Raw genomic sequence first — 16,375 nt, 5'->3', positions numbered from 1 at the left:
CCCTATCCGTAATTACGTAAGTACAGAAGCGTGGACGCGCCAGGACGCGATCACGCGTCTGTGGCTTGTCTTTCGACTTGGTTGTAGTTCTTTGGCTCGCCGTCTTTCCGAGTCCACGCAGAAATATTAGGTCTTCTTTCCGCCATGGATGCGTTGCGCACAGCGAAGACGACGGGCCAGCCCAATTATCAGGCGAAAACTACACATGTTCTTCGGCCACACCATATCGGCCTGCTCTCCGTGCTCGCCATCTCCTATAAGGAATTCGAAAGCAAAGAAGTCCCGGCACCTTTCTTGCTCCACATAAATAGGTTGATGCTGAATGAGATCTCCGAAGTAAGCTGTATGCAATGCCTACACTTAGACCGCTAAACGACATTAGGTGGCAGAACCGAAACCCTGGTACCAGCTTATACAAGAGCTGTCTAGTGGTCCTATGGCGGATGTTGCCGATGCACTGTATTTAATTGAATCTGTTAAAGATGTGGTACGGTTGGGCCCTGTAGTGGATGTCGGTCATGCTGATAGTCCCTCAGCATAAGTCTATCCGCAATGGCGCTGACATGCTTATTTTCTTCCAAGGTTGGGATGCGAATCGTTTGATGTTCGGTTCTTTACTGAATGAGGATCTAGGTGTTGCCGCCCTCTTCCAGGACAACGATGATCAGGTCTGAAACATGTATGGATGTGCTATCTTTTCAGCCATTACTCACTTCATTCCGCAGGAGCCTGCATTCGTGCGTATCACATTTCATGCCGGAAGACAGGAGTCAATTCTACTGTAGACGCGACGCTCGCCATTCGGCTACTTCTGCAGGAGATGCTGGGTCACTTTCCAGAAGTTGTCTTGGGAGGGTGTCCTAAGGTTGCAACGCGACTACGCAGCTTGGCGCGCCGGAGACCTGCAAGCTGGTTACATCGATGGGCCAATGGACCGATTAAACAGTGGTATGTCGCAACCTTCATGCCATATAGCTAGGCAAGGTAACATCTTGCTGTAGACAATCTTCTGTTCAGGACAAGCCGGGATAAAAAGAAATTTGCTACAGCCGAGAGATATGCCGAGTGAGGGGTCCCCGTAAGTCTTAATGCGTCGACCTTACAATGAATTTACTTCACAGATACGAAAAGGCGCGCGATGTCTCAGACCTGAGCACAGCCGTGGAAAGCCTCCGCAGGTACTTCGAGCAGCTATTTCACACCGAAAATGACATGTCAGTAGCTATCCTTCTTTGCGGGTGCATGACTCCTCATTCTTCCAACCTACAGAGGATATAGGCATTATGCGTTGCTCGAGCTTGTTCGTTATCATTGGAAACGCCGGGAGTGGACGGTGGCGCGGGACGTGAGTTAGACTGGTGACTTTTGCCAATTATTGTGCGGCTGATCGCATCCCCACATAGTTGCTCGTCGAAGCTCAGGAACTCGCCGAGAGGGCTGGTGATTGTGTCATGGATGAGTATTGCAAGAGGTCAGTCTCAGTTGCCTCTAAAGCAGCCCTTCTATATCACTTATCTTTTGCCTTCTAGCTTGGCCTCTCGTCTGCCCCCAAAGGATCTCGGGGCAAAGCAGCCCTTGAATACCATCCGACCTAATGTGCATCCTTACGAAATCCTGTACGACGTGAAAAAGCTCATGCAAGTCAGCTATGCAAGTCACGTGCTTCCATGTCGTACTACTAGGTTCTGAAGGATATCCTAGGAACAACCCTTGTCGGCTTCATTTGAAAAGGTGTTGGAAGCTATCACCGCCTTCGATCACTGGGCAGAGAAGGAAGCATCAGCACAGACGGACGTTGAGCAATGGGGGCAACATGCTGTACAGTCTTTAGTATGGAATAATGCTGGTAAGCAGGGCATACGAACGGTTCTGGCCATGGCATGTTCATCGCCTGCCTTTGCAGGATGTCTTCGGATGAGCGAAGTGGAGGAAAACATTGTAATAGCTTTCACTGAGACGGCTAGCGATGACAATAATCGCATAACAGTGATCGTAAATCGAGCTAACAAGGTTATTTCCCTTCGAAACGCTGCTGGAACACTGACCTCTGACTTATCAACACATTCCCTTTCAGGAAGCAAGAAGGGGGAAATATCGCGAAGCTCTTTCTATGTTACTGGATCCGGACACCTGGCGTGGGCTGTCAGTCATAGACTATGAACATCTTTGGGCAAGCGAGTTGTGGCACGTTCTTGCTCTGCGAGCCGCCAGGAGGTCCGCGGATCTATTCATTGTAGGAGTATCCGTGCGCTGAATCATAACTTCAGAGGCCAGCTTCGAGTCTTCAACGAATTTCTGCAACCCAAAAGGCCTGCTAGTTACAAACATCGAGACTACTTCGCAGACTTGCCTCCGTCCGGCGGATCTCACATACGTGACCGGTTGTACGAGGTCATATACTACCTGGTATGTTTATTTGCCCGGTCCACCCTTCGTCATAACTCAACCGCTTGTCATATCGTAGAAATGCGGGCAAGGCATAGCTTGTGTGGAACCGTTGCTGTTGTCATTGTGGCATTCCGAGTTCCAATGTCGCTATGGGCTGTATAGAACAGCGATCATATTACTCGCTGATGTGGGCCTTGAGTTTGGCATGACCAAGCGATGCGAAAGGATCTTGCGGGAAATCATACCACAGGCCAGTTCCATCGGGAAGCTGACTTCTTCTCTCTGTTGATGCATGCAGTAGGTCATTAACGGCGACGACATCGAGCAAAGAGCACTCGCGTGTTTCACTATGGCCCGGTGTATAATCGTAGCCGGAGGATCGGAAAGTGAGAATGTACACTCCTCTATGGACCCCTCGAGATTGATCTGTGTATCGTTGACAGGTTCCAATCTGCAAGAAGCCATAGGCTTTCTGGATACAGCCGAGGCAGACTACACGACTCTCGAGATGTATCCTTCTGTGGTGAAGGTGCAGTACTTATTAGCGGTCATCTATAACGCCCTCGGTCGGGAGGAGGGTCGAGATGCCGCAGCTGCGAGACATCTCGCAGCGCAGTCCAAACTAGAGGAGTGGGCTGCGGCTGCGGTGGACCAGGAAACACAGGCCATATGGACTTTGGCAATGGACGTAGGAGCCTCTCTCTCGGCGAGATAGTGCCAACGATTGTATCGGACTCCAATGTCCCCTCACCTTAGCGAGATCTGGCGGGAATTTGATGGAAACCTTACAAAGTGGACATCTGAGGTACTACAGAACTTAAGTACTGAGATATTTTCCATAATTCTATCGGACTGCGAGGATCGTACCAATAATGAGACACGTAAACCCAGATCACCGGTGGTATATTGACAAGGCGGAAACTACAAATATAATCCGATCATGGGGACGGGAACTGTGTACTATAATGTTAATATAGAGCAGCTGCAATGATACTGAAGGTTCATACAAAGATAAAGGAATGCATACTATGCTTACAAAGATCGAAAGAGAAAGGAATCACATCGCACACCAGCTTAACCCGGGGACGTAGAGGGACCATTTGTAGTGGAAGGACTTCGTCCATGAGCAGAACCATTACTTGCGACGCTTGACCGATATTGGAACAAATTGTGAAGCCTGGATAACCGCTCGTCCGCGCCGGCCATTTCAGATGTACTCATCCTTGGTGATCGCGGCGAGCCTATGCTCTCAGCCTTGCTGCTGATTGGTGAGGTAGGAGAAGTAAGGTCAGGCTTATTTGATTCGAGTTCTGCAAAGATCGTTGAGTGTGATATGCGCAAGATGCGAAGGACACGCACTGGACAACGTATGGGCTACAGCAGCATTCCGATCCTCGTCTTCGGCGGCTCTGCTAGCTAAAGCTCGAGTAATGTATTTGCGGAAAGCAGGACCAGTTGATTCCAGCAATTTATCCACTCGCGATTTCTTGTGTGGATAAGCCTTCAAGAAATGGTGCAGCTCGGTGATACCCTCTTTGTGCATGGCGCCTGTCGTTTCGCTAGAGATGTGGCTGATTATAGTCAGCAGCTGAGCATCTGGATCTGGCTCCTCTACAGGAGGTGCAAATCCGCCATGCCCGTTCATAGAAGATGCGCTATGGCTGGTGCGATGACTGGGTGATGAGTGCCGGGGTCCTGCCGATGCCGCAGAGGATGTTGTAGGTGATATGGGCCGACTGCTCGCCGGGGATTGCTGCCTAATCGAATCATGGCGTAATCGAGCTGGAATCTCTGTTCCATTACGGGCGCCAGCGTTCAGTATACGGTAAACGTAAGGGTAAACGATGGTAGCAGAAGGATCGTCAAACGAAGCTGACAAGAAGTCATAAACTTCGTCTCCGTAATGCGCTAAATGCTGATTGTGAGCGAGAATCACGCGAAGAATAAGACACACAGACCGACGACATGTTGTATAATGACTTTGATTGTGCGCAATGGCATGTCCCCGCAAGGAACTTTGTTGGTCGCCCGGGCACGCCACTCATTTGGAGGAACAGATTGAAGGAAATGTTCAATAGCCGGGAATAGTTCCACAGGATCCAGAACCTGCTTCTCCAAGTCTTGCGGTATATTCCTCGCCAATTTCCATATACACTTCAAGACTAGCTCCGCTACTTTGGCTTCTTTAGACTCTGGCAGCGTACGATTGCTGGGGAAAGGTTTGACGATCTGGAGCAGAAGAGCAAACAAAGCCCTGGTGAAGAAACGTGGTCACAATTCACTGCATTCCTCGTATGAACGGTCAGCTCACCTGAACACAGACATTCTCCGGGCCGTAGCAAACAATCTGAGAATAATCATGTTAATGAAACGTGACAATTCCTTGACCTGCCCGTCCGGACTATCGTCGGTCTCAAGCAACCGCAGAGTCAGCTCTTCTAGTAGAGACGTGAGGTTGTCCACGGTTAACGATTCGGCTAATAGAGTATGGTCGCAGAAAGCGTTCAAGGTTTGAATTAGGTGCTTAGCAAGTCTGAAATTCTCCTTGAGAAGCAGATCCGCCGGTTGGTCGAAGACATGAGCCATTTGCAGAGTGATAGTCTCTATTAAACCTTCAGTATGTTCCGCTAACTCTTGGTACGCAGGCGATGATGGTCCAGCTTCAGGACCGACTTCCAGGATTTCCTGAATCTTCTTGAGAGCGTCAACGCTTCGATAGGGGTCGCTACTGAGGATACTGGATATAGTGATCGTTATATCATCTGGTGGCATTTCTACAGCTGTCAGGTCGTCCAGAGCATCATGAGAAGGTCGGCTTTCGGGGATGGCACCATTAGTCACTTCGGCGATATTAGGGAACTCTACTGATGATGTCCTGCGTTGCGCGGAGGTCGCGATGCCGCCCGGTTGAGCCAAACGAGTACGTGGAGCGCCCAATCGAGAAGGCAAATGTGATTTAGGACGGCCCGCAGCTACGGGAGAGGATGGAGCCACAAGCCGTGAGGTAGTGGGTAGTCCCGTGGTTCTGGCTGGCGATGTGGGACGGCTGCCGCCAGAGGGTGCTGGAGAAGAGGGCCCGACGGGACGAGAAGGTGAAGATGGTCGAGCCAAGCGGGACTTGACAGCCGCTGCAGGACTCGACGGACGGGGAATGCCACCAGTTTGTGATTCAGGTCTAGGCATGCCCGCAACGCGAGCAGCGGCATGGGGTAATGGTATGTCGTGCTTGTCTGGACTACTGGGTCCCGAAACTCGACGCAAGCGTTCCTCGAGCTGTGTCTTGTCTTTCGGAGAGAGGGTCCCCACCAAAGACCATACTTTTTCTCCGACCAGAACGTAAGCCTCGCTGTTAGTATGGTCATCGCTCAACAGATGTAATCGGTAAGGGCCCAAGACGTACATACCTGAGTGCAGACAATGCAGACTTGCGAACTTGAGGGTCTTTGTCAGCGATCATCGAAGCAATCTGAGGCAACGCCTTGTTGGGCTCGCAAGCGCTCATGCCGAAACGCTTCAATAAGCTAGCAAGCTCATCGAGGGTTCCCTGACGTGTCTTTGCAACCTTCGACTTGAGACCATTTTCAAGCAGCAAGTGGAAGACGCGGCTATACGCATACACTTTTGGTAGCGATTGTATGATCTGTTGCACTCGTTGTCGCACAGGCTCCCTGGCATCGCCGAGCTATGAGATCGAATAAATAGCCGTATCGTGAACAGAAGAGGCGTACTCTAACCTTGTATACCATTGTCGGAATGAAACACAATGCCTCCGCGTCCGACAACTGGTAGTCAACAGTGCGCATGAATGTGAGGACAGAATCCACAACATCTAAGCACTTGGATATCACGTTGGATTGAGGTTCGTGCGCTTTCATAGACGCGTATTTAAGCGGCAAGTCCGAGTTTGCAATCCGTAATGCCTTCGCGTTCTCGTCGTCCACGTCGCAACTTGCATAGAAGTCACATATTCGGGTCATTCCCGACAGATAGTCATTGGTGGCGTTATGATCATGGCTGAATAAGAGCGCCACAACGTCCTTGGACGCATGAGGCTCCATCTGGTGCTGTAGCAATTCAGCAAGATCTTTCCGAGTCGGCCCTGCTTCATTGATCCATTTCTGACCATCCTTAGTCAGCCGAGCTTTCTTAGGATCCTCACGGGCCGTCAGGAATGGGTCATTGCTCGACTGAACAGGAGACGTGGGCGCGTGCGCCCTGGGAGGACCCGCAGAAGGTGCACCAGGTCGTCTCAACCCACCGAGCTTCGTTGGCATACGAGTTGTGGGTGCATCCTCCACAGACTCCGCTCGAGAATCGGGCCGGACAATCGTACCTTGAGGGAGTTTTCGGCGGATGCCAGTCAATTTACTCGGGGGGGCTACCTTGCTTGCTGGCGCTGGAGGTGGTGAGGGCGAAGGCGCTGGAGGTGGAGTGGCTGCTTTGGGAGGCGCTGCCGGAGCTTTAGGAGCTGCTGCCGCTGGTACCTTCGGGGGAGCTGGCACTGCTGCAGGAGCTGAACCACGAGCAGCATTGATGAGGGGAACAGCACTAGCTCGGGACGCGGGTTTGAGAGAGTTTGTCTGTTGCATCACGTAGTCAAACCCGGTGCAAGCCACGAGAAATGGTAAGACGGCCTGTGCGCCCTTGCGGACGTCCCCAGAACGGTCATCGAGAGATGAAACGACAGGCCCGACCCAGCTGTGCAGGTCAAGACTTGATGGAGGCGGATGCTCGCTGAACCATTCCGCGATCCAGTTGAGTAAGTTTGCTTTCTGTAGCGGATTAGAAGACTCGAGCGCCGTAGCCAGACCATTAGTCATTGACTCCAGCCCTTCACAAGCGGTCGCCATTGCAGTGAGGGTCTGCAGAGCTGCTGCCCGGATTGGAGCTTTCTGGTCAGCCAAAACAGTGGCCACTGGCAATGCGAAGAACCGTGTCTGTTTCTCGAAAGGCTTTCCCATGCCTGATGCAATCCGCGCGACGATGTCGAGAGCAAGTGTCTGCACAGCTTTATTCGAGTCAGTCACTCTGGCCTTCAAAACTTGACCTATCTCGCCTGTCGCCCGGGATGTTAGAGTGCGGCAGGAATATAGGGACGTAACGCTTACCCATATTCGGTTTCAGACGTTTGTTCGGGCCTTGATCCAATATGGCTTGCAATGTTTCCAATGCTTCTTTCTTAGTCTTCCATGCGTCGCTCTTCGCATCAGCTAGGATCGTTGTGCCTTTCAGCAGGCCATCGATCTCCACCCGGGGGAACAAGTCGTCCAACGGATCACCCCCTGCTGGTGCACCACCCTTGCCTGGGGCGTCGCCTTGGGAGCTCATCGCCGCGAGGTCTCTCGACGTACGGGTCGGCACCGGGGGTGGGGTGCCTTCTACTTTGTCGAACTCATTGCTGATGGTGTTCATAAGCTGGGGGTTTAGATCTCCCAGGAGGTCCTTGATACCTTATTGAGAAGTTCGGTTAGCGGATAGTGCCGTCAAACTTATCAGCCTAGCATCATTTACCTGACCCGGCGAACAATTTTATGGTCACCAAAGTTTTGGTCGCATTGGTACGTACGGCTGCGTTGGAGTTTTGTAGAGCCGTTTTCAGGAAGTCAATTAGGCTCCGCAGGGAAACTCCAGCGACTCCAAACTCTACCACAGCAGACTCAATCCAGGTCAGCGAGTCCGCAAGCACCTTCGGAGCTTTCTGCTTAGAGAGTGGTTCATACGCTAATGATGAAATCAGTCTGTACCCGTCGTCGGATGAGTGAAGCTATCGCACCTTGGCTAAGAACAAATTGGAGAGACGTCTGTTCTGCCATCAGGAGTAAGGTCTCTCCAGCTGGTTTCTTCAGCTTCATGTCACCCAGCTTTTCACTCAGATGAGGTGTACTCAGTGCTACGCAAGATCTTCCGAAGGAAGGACATCTCTCGGCCAGGAGAGATAGGATACCATACAGCTTGGTAGAGACCTGACACAAACAGTTAGCGTGAGGCTTTCCGTTTATAATGGGTACACACCTGGAAATTCTTCTCTGACCAGCCCTTCTTGGCCAAGAAGCGCACGATGACTTCAGCGTCCACCTCCTCTACCACGCCTTCAAGCCAGCTGGTCATTTCCTCCAGCGCAGCTAATCGAGTCTTCCAATTCGAATCTGCGAAGTCAGTCTGAATCTGTGCAGGGATTGCTTCGGCGATCAGGGCGTCCGCATCCTCCGGCGTGTGCTTGAACTTGAACGTGTCCAACGCCCCCGGCGCAGCCGCGGCACCGCCTTTCGCAGGTTTCGATGCAGGAGCGGCAGCTACAGGGACAGGTTTCTTGGCCGGGACAGCTGCAGCTGCCGCAGTAGGAGGTTTCTTAGCCTGAAAACACGATTCAAAATTTAGAAGACGGAAACAGCCTCGACATGAGTCATTCGACTGACCATGAGCCGCGCTGGAGGCTTTGCAACAGGCTTCTTCTCCGGAGGAGCTTCCAGTGGTGACTCTGGCGGGGGTGCAGCAGGAGCCGGAGCACTCTTCTTCGATGGAGGTACAGCTTTCGGGGGCGCCTTTGCAGGGGGAGCCCTGGGTGCAGGTGCAGCACCTGCCTTGCACTTTACCGTCGCCTTCTCGTACGCCTCTTTGACTTTGGCTTTCCTGACGTCCGCCAATCCCTCCACGAGTGCATTCAAAGGCCGCTCGCCCACCATCTTCATTAAAGTTCCCAAACAGTTCGCGGCTTCGTCACGCGCACCCGCAAAGGAGTCCTCTAACAATGTAGCTAACTGCTCGGAGAGCGGTTTCAGCTGAGGGGGAGGAACGGGTACTGTCGATGTGGAGAGACATCTGGCTAGGAATTTCAGCGTCCCTTCCTTGACTTGGGGATTCTTGGAGCCTAAGGCGCCCTGGATGTCCGGCAAAATATCGGGCAAAGTCGTCTATGCAGACTACGGTGAGATCCTGACAACCTTGCATTTTACGACACAGACTCACGGTCGCGAAGACAGCGTCTAAGACAGCTCCGATAGCATCTGTGACATTCGCCTTTCTCTCTTTCAGCCTTTCAAGCATTGGAGTGACGACCGCTTCTCTATATCGTCCAAAAGCTCCCATGAGCCCCTTGGCAAGCGCCTCCTGACACTGAGCGGCGACTATCACGCAGTTGATGTTCGCGTCGGAGTGTATCCGCGTTGCCATGGCCTTGGCCACTTCACCAAGCTCAGGGGCATCCTTGATCTTGGGCGTCGCGTTGAGCAGAGTAAGCAGGTCGTCCAAGACTTCCTTGCGTTCCTTCCATTTGGAAGAACCGAGCGCGGCATGTAAGTTCGAGGGGAGTTTAGGGACGATATCGACTTCTTCGGCAAAAGCGCGCGGATCCAACGCTGCATCCTCTGCGAAGCTCATACATATGCGGTCGGGATATTGCTGCAGAAAGGATGACGTACCTTCGGGTTCATCGCCTCCTGCCACTTGGTCCTCACCCGCCTCCTGCGCTTCCGCGGCCTCCCTGGCTTGCTGCCTGGTCATCCTCTCAGGCTTCAAGGTACCCCTGCCCTTCCCGTCCTTCTCCATAGCCTCGAAAGCCTCCTTCAGCTCCTTGACTTGCACCGGCTTCAGATCGGCGAGCCATGGTTCAATGGCAGGCCCGAGATACTGATACAGTGTATGTGCGAGGTTGGTTCCTTCGGCTCGAACAGTCTTGTCGGTATGCGCGAAGATCTTCGGCAGACTCTTAAGGACTGGGGGTGGAGGGACTACTTGGATCCCAAAGTTCCTGAGTAAGACATGTATATTAGTCCAGGTCGAACATAGTGTCATGAATTGTGTCAAAATCCGGGATACACCCTGACCATTCGGTCAAGCGTATCTTCCTGTATCCTCAAGAATGATGAAACATATATTAATGACACCTTACTCACCGGACTGCTTCTTTGATAGCGACGACGGTCCCAGCAACTACTTTGGGCTGTTTCGCCCCCAAGCCGGGCAGAATGTCACCCTTCAGTAGACATAGGTGCATAAGCCCAGCTTTCTCCCAGATAGAAGACAACGCACCACAACGCCCGCACCTCCGTTCTCGACTTCGATGTATTGCAAAACAAGTTCGACAGCTTGATTCTTGGTGCCAGCCCTGGCCGACCCGAAGCATTTATCCACCAAAGCCGGGACAACTACTTCCCTAGTCTTCGCGGAGGTCTCTCCGGAGTACTTGACGAGCGCGACCACGCACTCGACGCCCTTCTCCTGGGCCACCGCATTCGAGTCCGTGACGATCTTCTTGAGCAGGTCCGGGTTGTTGACGTACGGCTTGAATGCAGGATCGGTATCGGATGCGGTCGTCTGGAAGGTTTTGACGAGGGACTCGTACGCGCTGACGCGGGCTTTCCAGTTCTTGTGGGCGAGGCGATCCTGGACGGGGATGGTAGAAAAGTCCTCCTCCTGCGGAGGGGCGCCGTCCATGTTGGTCGTGTAGGGGAACGCGGTATGCTCGCAGCTCGCTAAGATCGACGCGCCTTGACTTTGGCATCCGCCGAACCAGCATACGGACGGTCACGTGCGTTGTCGTACCGTGCCTCCGCCGCACCCCCAACTCACACTTGTACTACTACCTGGGACATCGAACGCCTGCTCGTGTATTATTTCTATACTACTCTGTCAGATATCGCTTCATGTCGCTGCGGGCGGTGAAAAAGCAAAATGCGAGCACCAAGATTGAAATGTCCTCCGACCTAGCCTATGATGCCGCCCTTCACTTCTGGCGAACGGTGGTGAACATCTTCTTCAGGGAGATAAGGCCGAGAGGTGCATACAATATTCCACGAGATGGCCCGGTCATATTCGTTGCTGCCCCCCATCACAACCAAGCATGTATTCGGTCATTTCGTCGTTACGTCGGATTCACTGAACATGTACTCTACAGTTCCTCGATCCACTTCTCCTTACCCTCCAAGTATACCGAGAAACGAAACGGCGTGTGCACTTCCTCATTGCCGCGAAGAGTATGCAAAGAAAGGTCATTGGGTTCTTTGCGCGCTTGATGTCCAGCAGTGAGTACTCCGTTCGGGTGAACGGGATGGCCTGTTAACAGCGCCGGTAGTACCTGTCGTTCGTGCTGCAGACGAAGCAATGCCTGGAACTGGCTATATCCGGCTCTCACCTGACGACCCCTGCCTGGTCCTGGGCGAAGGTACCTGTTTCCTCTCAGAATTTACCCCTAAAATGCAAGTTCTACTTCCCAAATCGGTCGGCTCCTCAGTAGCGGAGGTTGTCGAGGTCATCTCGGATACCGAGCTGAGGATTAAGCGCGAGTTCGGAGGAGAGAGCGGTAAGGGCACAATACGGGTGCGGGATAAAGTAGAAGAGCTCCGGCAGGAGGGGGAACCGGGGCTTGACTTCAAGCGTCTTCCTTTCGTTGACCAGCATGAGATGTACCGACATGTTTACCAATGTTTGAAAGAAGGGCGGTGCATAGGCATCTTCCCGGAAGGTATCGCAGCCTCTCATTTGCCCGTGGCCGATGTGCTAATAAATTGCCCCGCCAGGTGGCAGTCATGACCGGACAGATCTTCTGCCATTAAAGGCTGGAGTCTCCCTCATGGCACTTGGTGCCATGGCCAATGATCCAAACTGTAAAGTCAAGATCGTCCCGGTCGGGCTGTCGTACTTCCACCCTCACCGGTTCAGATCTCGCGCAGTGGTAGAGTTTGGCTCAGCACTGGACGTCCCCCCGGAACTCGTTGAGATGTTCAAAGAGGGAGGGGAGCGCAAGAAGGAAGCGGTAGGGAAACTGCTGGATGTGGTTTACGACGGCTTGAAGACTGTCACGGTCCGAGCTCCTGACTACGACACGTTGATGGTATACATGATCCTCTGGCCATTCTTCTCTTCCTAATATGCTCGAACAGCTTGTCCAAGCCGCTCGACGTCTGTACAACACTCCCGGGCAGCACCTCACTCTCGGACAAGTCGTCGAGCTGAACAGGCGTTTCGTGGAAGGCTACCTGCACTTCAAAGACGAACCCCGCATCCAGAAGTTACGAGAAGACGTGCTCAAGTACAACCGACTGTTGCGCGATCTTGGACTACGTGATCACCAAGTACGGAGCATGGTCGTCTAAAATTTTACGCATCTGCTAACGGCATGATATAGGTACCTCGTGCCCAGAAAGCGACGTGGAAAACCCTAGGTCTACTGTTCTACCGTATTGGACTCTTGGCAGTTTGGTCCACCTTCGCTCTGCCAGGTGTTATTCTCAACGGACCAATATTCCTCACAGCATCGATCCTATCGCGAAAGAAAGCCAAGGGTAAGCCCTGCGTGATTTTGAGTCGTCTGGCACTCACCCCGTCACTTGACAGAGGCGCTCGCGGCGTCGACGGTGAAAGTGGCCGGACGCGACGTCCTGGCTACTTGGAAAGTCCTCATCTCCTTGGGGGTTGCTCCTGTATTGTACGGTTTCTACGCGTTCCTCTCATTCCTTGTAGTAAGCAAGGCCAACGCACCGCTGCCTTGGCGCATTTGGACGCCATTCATCGTCCTCATTTCCCTGCCGTTCATCGGTTATGCTGCGTTGAAATTCGGTGAAGCTGGAATCGACGTGCTCAAGTGCGTGGCACGGCCGGTTCTACCCCTTCGTTCCTTTGGATTTACCGAAATGATATTGCAGATCGCTTCGTCCCTTAATCATAGCGCTGGTCCCCGGCCAGCAGCGCATGCTGGATAAGGTCAAGAACATGAGAGCGCATTTGTCCAACGAACTCGCGGATACTATCAATGAATTCGGACCGAAATTGTTTGATGATTTCAATCAGGTGCGACCGGGTCTTACTACTTCACTTCCTCCGATGAATATCTCGCCTTAGCATCGCATCTTGGTGCCATCTGCAAGTGTCCCACCGTCCACCGGCACGCCCGGAATCTGGAGACGCAAGAGTGGGACAGTAGACGCGCAAGGCAACCTGCTCGTCCACCCCATGGTACGTGGCTCCCGTCCACCGTACTCTGCCTCGGCTAAATTGCAGCAGACTTGGCTCGATGAAAGACTCTTCGGCTGGAGCAGGAGTGCCAAACGAGGCACCAGTGTATGGGCTGGCGGCGAAAAGAGCCACGATGTTAGCCGTGTCGGCACCCCTGATGGCTCAGACGACGAAGACGAAGGTGATTACGACAACGTCCTCGGATATCTCCCGATATACGAGTCGCAAGGCGGACGGGGTCGCAGCAGAAGCCATCACAGCTCGTACGCCGATTTGCAGAAGCTACGGACGACCCCTGCCGGCAACGGAAGCAATAATGATACCTCCCACGTCTCACCCACTTCCAGATTGCGCTCCGAGTCCCCGAGCGACAAGGACGGGTTGCGTTTCAGAAGCAATGTTCACCGTGATCGGAAAGGTAGCCTCTCCGACGGGGTGCCGGTCGAACGTCTGGGAGCCCTGGGTCGTGACGAACAGTTCAAAGACGCTACACAGGAGATCAACGAAGAAATCTCTCGCCGTCGCTCTTTGTCGCGGGAGAAATGAGTATCCGCACGGATCATTAGGGACAGGGGATCTACTTCGTACAGTCAGACCCGCGATGGGTTGCCGTCATTGATGTAGTGCTCGGACGCACGCCAGTATACTCCCATGTTAGTGAGTAATGCAATAATGACCGTTTCTGGGGATCATAGTCAAAGAAGTGCATGCCAGTCAAGATCAGTCCCCTCGCTGTCAGTAAGGCTACAGTGCGAAGAAGGGAGCCCTGCAGGGACTCAAACAAGATCCTCTCGTGGTTTCCCAGCCGTCAGCACTTCCACGCCCGTCTCCGTTATCCTGGCAACAGACATGCTTAATCCGAGCAGCGGAGGTGCACTTATCGGCAGACTCACAACAAGGTTTCCTCAAACTGAGCGCTTCTTTTCCCGTCAACTGTGGTAGCAGTCCAGTTATCCGGCCAATGATAGACGTCCCAGTTTGTACCGAGGTTGAGCATCTGGAATGGAATAAGCTGTGAACGGGCGACCGAAATTGCCATATACGTACCGGCTCAATCGTGAAACACTGAAAGGCATTCAATATTCAATGTCAAACCGAACACAGAGCGCATTATGACTTACCATTCCTGGCTTCATCGTCCCAGCGGCCTTGTTCTTTGCATAGTGTGGAATGTTGGGAGTTGCGTGGAACAGCTCATTGACACCGTGCCCGGTATATTGCCGTACTACTGCGCATTGATTTGCCCGAGCGACAGGCTCTCTGCGCGGACGAAGTCATTACAACGAAGAGTACGGGGTTATTCCATAAAAATTGGACGGACATTGCCTTTCCGATATCTCGGAACAATGCACCCGGATTACAGAGTTTAATAGCTTCGTCGAGCGACCGGCGAGTTGTCCGCATGAGCTTCACGGAATCTGCATCCACTTTTCCGACAGGATACGTTTCATTGAGGTCGGCGTGAAAGCCTAGTATTAGTGTTAAAGCGATCGGTCAGACGGCCCGGGTGCTGAACTAGTGCAGGCAGGGAACAAACCATCGTAATATACGGAAACATCTGGAATTGGGGTTACATCGATAAGAGCGTGGGAGTCAACAGTAGGAGGTACTGTACCAATGTTTATTATGTCTCCCTCTACAAGCTCCCGCTGGTCGGGGATTCCATGACAGATCACTTCATTGACGGACCTATTTCATACAGTCAGGAGGACTGATCGGCTGACTAACAGACGGACCTTACGTGCACACGGATTTTGGATATTCACGATAGCCAAGGGGAGATGGGTAGGCGTTGCGCTCTATAGTCGCGTTGTGCACAATTTCATCGATGAAATCGGTGGTCACACCAGGGCGGACATGCGAGGCAGCAATATCGAGGATTTCCCGTCCCATCTTAGGAACAAGTGTAAGGAATCATATACGCCACGAAAGCAACTGGTCGCAACGACAGAAGTATCGACGGCATCCAAGACACACGGAACACTTACCCGACAAACTATCCGCATCTTTTCCTGCTCCTCTGTGCTAAGGATGCGAGGGGGTGAACTGGCCTTCCTGATTTCCATGGTTGGCACACCTGTAATCGAAGATAGACCGCATGAGCTCACAGTCCTAACTTGATGTGCTTGAATACTTTAGTTATCTTACCCGTTTCCGCATATTCAGGCCTTGGTATATGCGCAGGCACTTGACGTTTCGGAGACAGAGGATACACCGGTCTCAGTTCGCCGGTGAAACGGAAAGACGGGAAAGGGTTGTAGGTGCCGTCTGCGGCCGTCATGTGGTAAGCCTAAACCAATTGAGTGATGAATGGTGCGCTCACTTCTGCCCACTCCTTCTGAACTCTTCTGCGTAACAAGGTCATGGATTATCTTGTGCGTTTTCTAACGGAGTGTACGCTCATGAGCATTGGGACTCGCATGATTGAGACTAAGATATCCGAACCCCTGAAAGACAGCAAGACTTATGAGCATATGTGTTTCCTAGTGACGGAAGACCACGAACAGTTGGCTTTGAAGCATTCCTGGTTACAGAACATGGAACCCTTAATGCCCAACCTGAGGCAGACGGTAAACAGACGCGCAAAACGGTAAGCGAAGCACGAACTTAGTGCAGGTAGGACAAGCGAGAGTTGAGGGGGGTTTGCCATTGAGGCAGTTCGTGCTTTGACAGAGGACAGTACCAGTACCAGAGCTCATGGTGGCGCGCAGCTGAAAGGCAATGATCGCAAGTTTTGGCTTCGGCCCAAAGACACGTGCTGCGGTACCGAAATTGATGCAATGCTTCCGAAAACCGGCTCTTCACCTTACCATTGGTCGTCACGTAGCCGACCGCACTTCTTGTCTTCTACTGTGCGCCCTGATCAAGCCTGACGGCGCTCGGGCTGGATGCACTTTGACAAAGGCCGCTGCCACCCGGGGACGCAAGGAGCACATTGCAGGTCCCATATCTTCTTTCTTGTAAATGGTGTGCGTGTTTGCTACTCGGCCTCTGACGCGTACGGAAAGAATTCTTCGAGTTGAACGACCGGGCAGTA

At 52.6% G+C, this 16,375-nt stretch overlaps 4 protein-coding genes across 4 annotated transcripts; 2 read left to right on the top strand and 2 right to left on the bottom strand.

Annotated features, from left to right (window-relative positions):
* Window positions 1–144: 144 nt before the first annotated feature.
* GLOTRDRAFT_120003 (uncharacterized protein) lies at window positions 145–3,103 on the top strand (the record flags this gene model as incomplete). Its single annotated transcript, XM_007865218.1, is given in 16 exon segments — window positions 145–336; window positions 383–487; window positions 507–668; window positions 726–737; window positions 786–948; window positions 1,002–1,065; window positions 1,122–1,214; window positions 1,270–1,345; window positions 1,404–1,471; window positions 1,530–1,650; window positions 1,702–1,846; window positions 1,904–2,010; window positions 2,075–2,214; window positions 2,268–2,406; window positions 2,690–2,774; window positions 2,832–3,103. 16 exon segments carry the CDS (start codon window positions 145–147, stop codon window positions 3,101–3,103), a joined length of 1,944 nt encoding a protein of 647 aa, XP_007863409.1.
* Window positions 3,104–3,173: 70 nt separating this feature from the next.
* On the bottom strand, window positions 3,174–10,822 carry GLOTRDRAFT_120002 (microtubule associated protein; the record flags this gene model as incomplete). The annotated part of the gene is made up of 15 exons (XM_007865217.1): window positions 3,174–3,698; window positions 3,748–4,296; window positions 4,347–4,642; window positions 4,700–5,734; window positions 5,793–6,070; window positions 6,117–7,444; window positions 7,497–7,838; window positions 7,900–8,109; window positions 8,162–8,351; window positions 8,401–8,742; window positions 8,805–9,299; window positions 9,355–9,752; window positions 9,807–10,135; window positions 10,281–10,360; window positions 10,417–10,822. Coding segments are annotated over 15 exons (6,514 nt in total), but the record flags the coding sequence as incomplete, so codon positions are not given.
* A 150-nt stretch (window positions 10,823–10,972) lies between these two features.
* GLOTRDRAFT_98821 (uncharacterized protein) lies at window positions 10,973–16,030 on the top strand. The gene is made up of 22 exons (XM_007865216.1): window positions 10,973–11,222; window positions 11,279–11,408; window positions 11,459–11,848; window positions 11,904–12,217; window positions 12,267–12,462; window positions 12,516–12,668; window positions 12,721–12,967; window positions 13,029–13,173; window positions 13,225–13,338; window positions 13,387–14,175; window positions 14,232–14,335; window positions 14,386–14,403; window positions 14,460–14,598; window positions 14,660–14,807; window positions 14,876–14,896; window positions 14,954–15,027; window positions 15,080–15,231; window positions 15,327–15,415; window positions 15,487–15,606; window positions 15,662–15,723; window positions 15,843–15,896; window positions 15,946–16,030. The coding sequence occupies exons 1-10, from the start codon at window positions 11,031–11,033 to the stop codon at window positions 13,882–13,884; spliced, it is 2,379 nt and encodes a 792-aa protein (XP_007863407.1). The 5' UTR covers window positions 10,973–11,030; the 3' UTR covers window positions 13,885–14,175; window positions 14,232–14,335; window positions 14,386–14,403; window positions 14,460–14,598; window positions 14,660–14,807; window positions 14,876–14,896; window positions 14,954–15,027; window positions 15,080–15,231; window positions 15,327–15,415; window positions 15,487–15,606; window positions 15,662–15,723; window positions 15,843–15,896; window positions 15,946–16,030.
* Window positions 14,115–16,037, bottom strand: GLOTRDRAFT_36719 (methionine aminopeptidase; the record flags this gene model as incomplete). The annotated part of the gene is made up of 12 exons (XM_007864739.1): window positions 14,115–14,175; window positions 14,232–14,335; window positions 14,386–14,403; window positions 14,460–14,598; window positions 14,660–14,807; window positions 14,876–14,896; window positions 14,954–15,027; window positions 15,080–15,231; window positions 15,327–15,415; window positions 15,487–15,628; window positions 15,830–15,896; window positions 15,946–16,037. 12 exons carry the CDS (start codon window positions 16,035–16,037, stop codon window positions 14,115–14,117), a joined length of 1,107 nt encoding a protein of 368 aa, XP_007862930.1.
* Window positions 16,038–16,375: the final 338 nt, after the last annotated feature.

The sequence above is a fragment of the Gloeophyllum trabeum genome, assembly GCF_000344685.1.
Source record: "Gloeophyllum trabeum ATCC 11539 unplaced genomic scaffold GLOTRscaffold_00003, whole genome shotgun sequence".
Lineage (NCBI taxonomy): Eukaryota > Fungi > Basidiomycota > Agaricomycetes > Gloeophyllales > Gloeophyllaceae > Gloeophyllum > Gloeophyllum trabeum.
This window is presented reverse-complemented; position numbering and strand designations above follow the sequence as displayed.

Coding starts and splice junctions, on each gene's coding strand:
- GLOTRDRAFT_98821 (XM_007865216.1), top strand. CDS start 11,031: ATGTCGCTGCGGGCGGTGAAAAAGCAAAATGCGAGCACCAAGATTGAA. Junction 11,223..11,278: donor TTGCTGCCCCCCATCACAAC/CAAGCATGTATT, acceptor ACATGTACTCTA/CAGTTCCTCGATCCACTTCT. Junction 12,218..12,266: donor CTGACTACGACACGTTGATG/GTATACATGATC, acceptor ATGCTCGAACAG/CTTGTCCAAGCCGCTCGACG.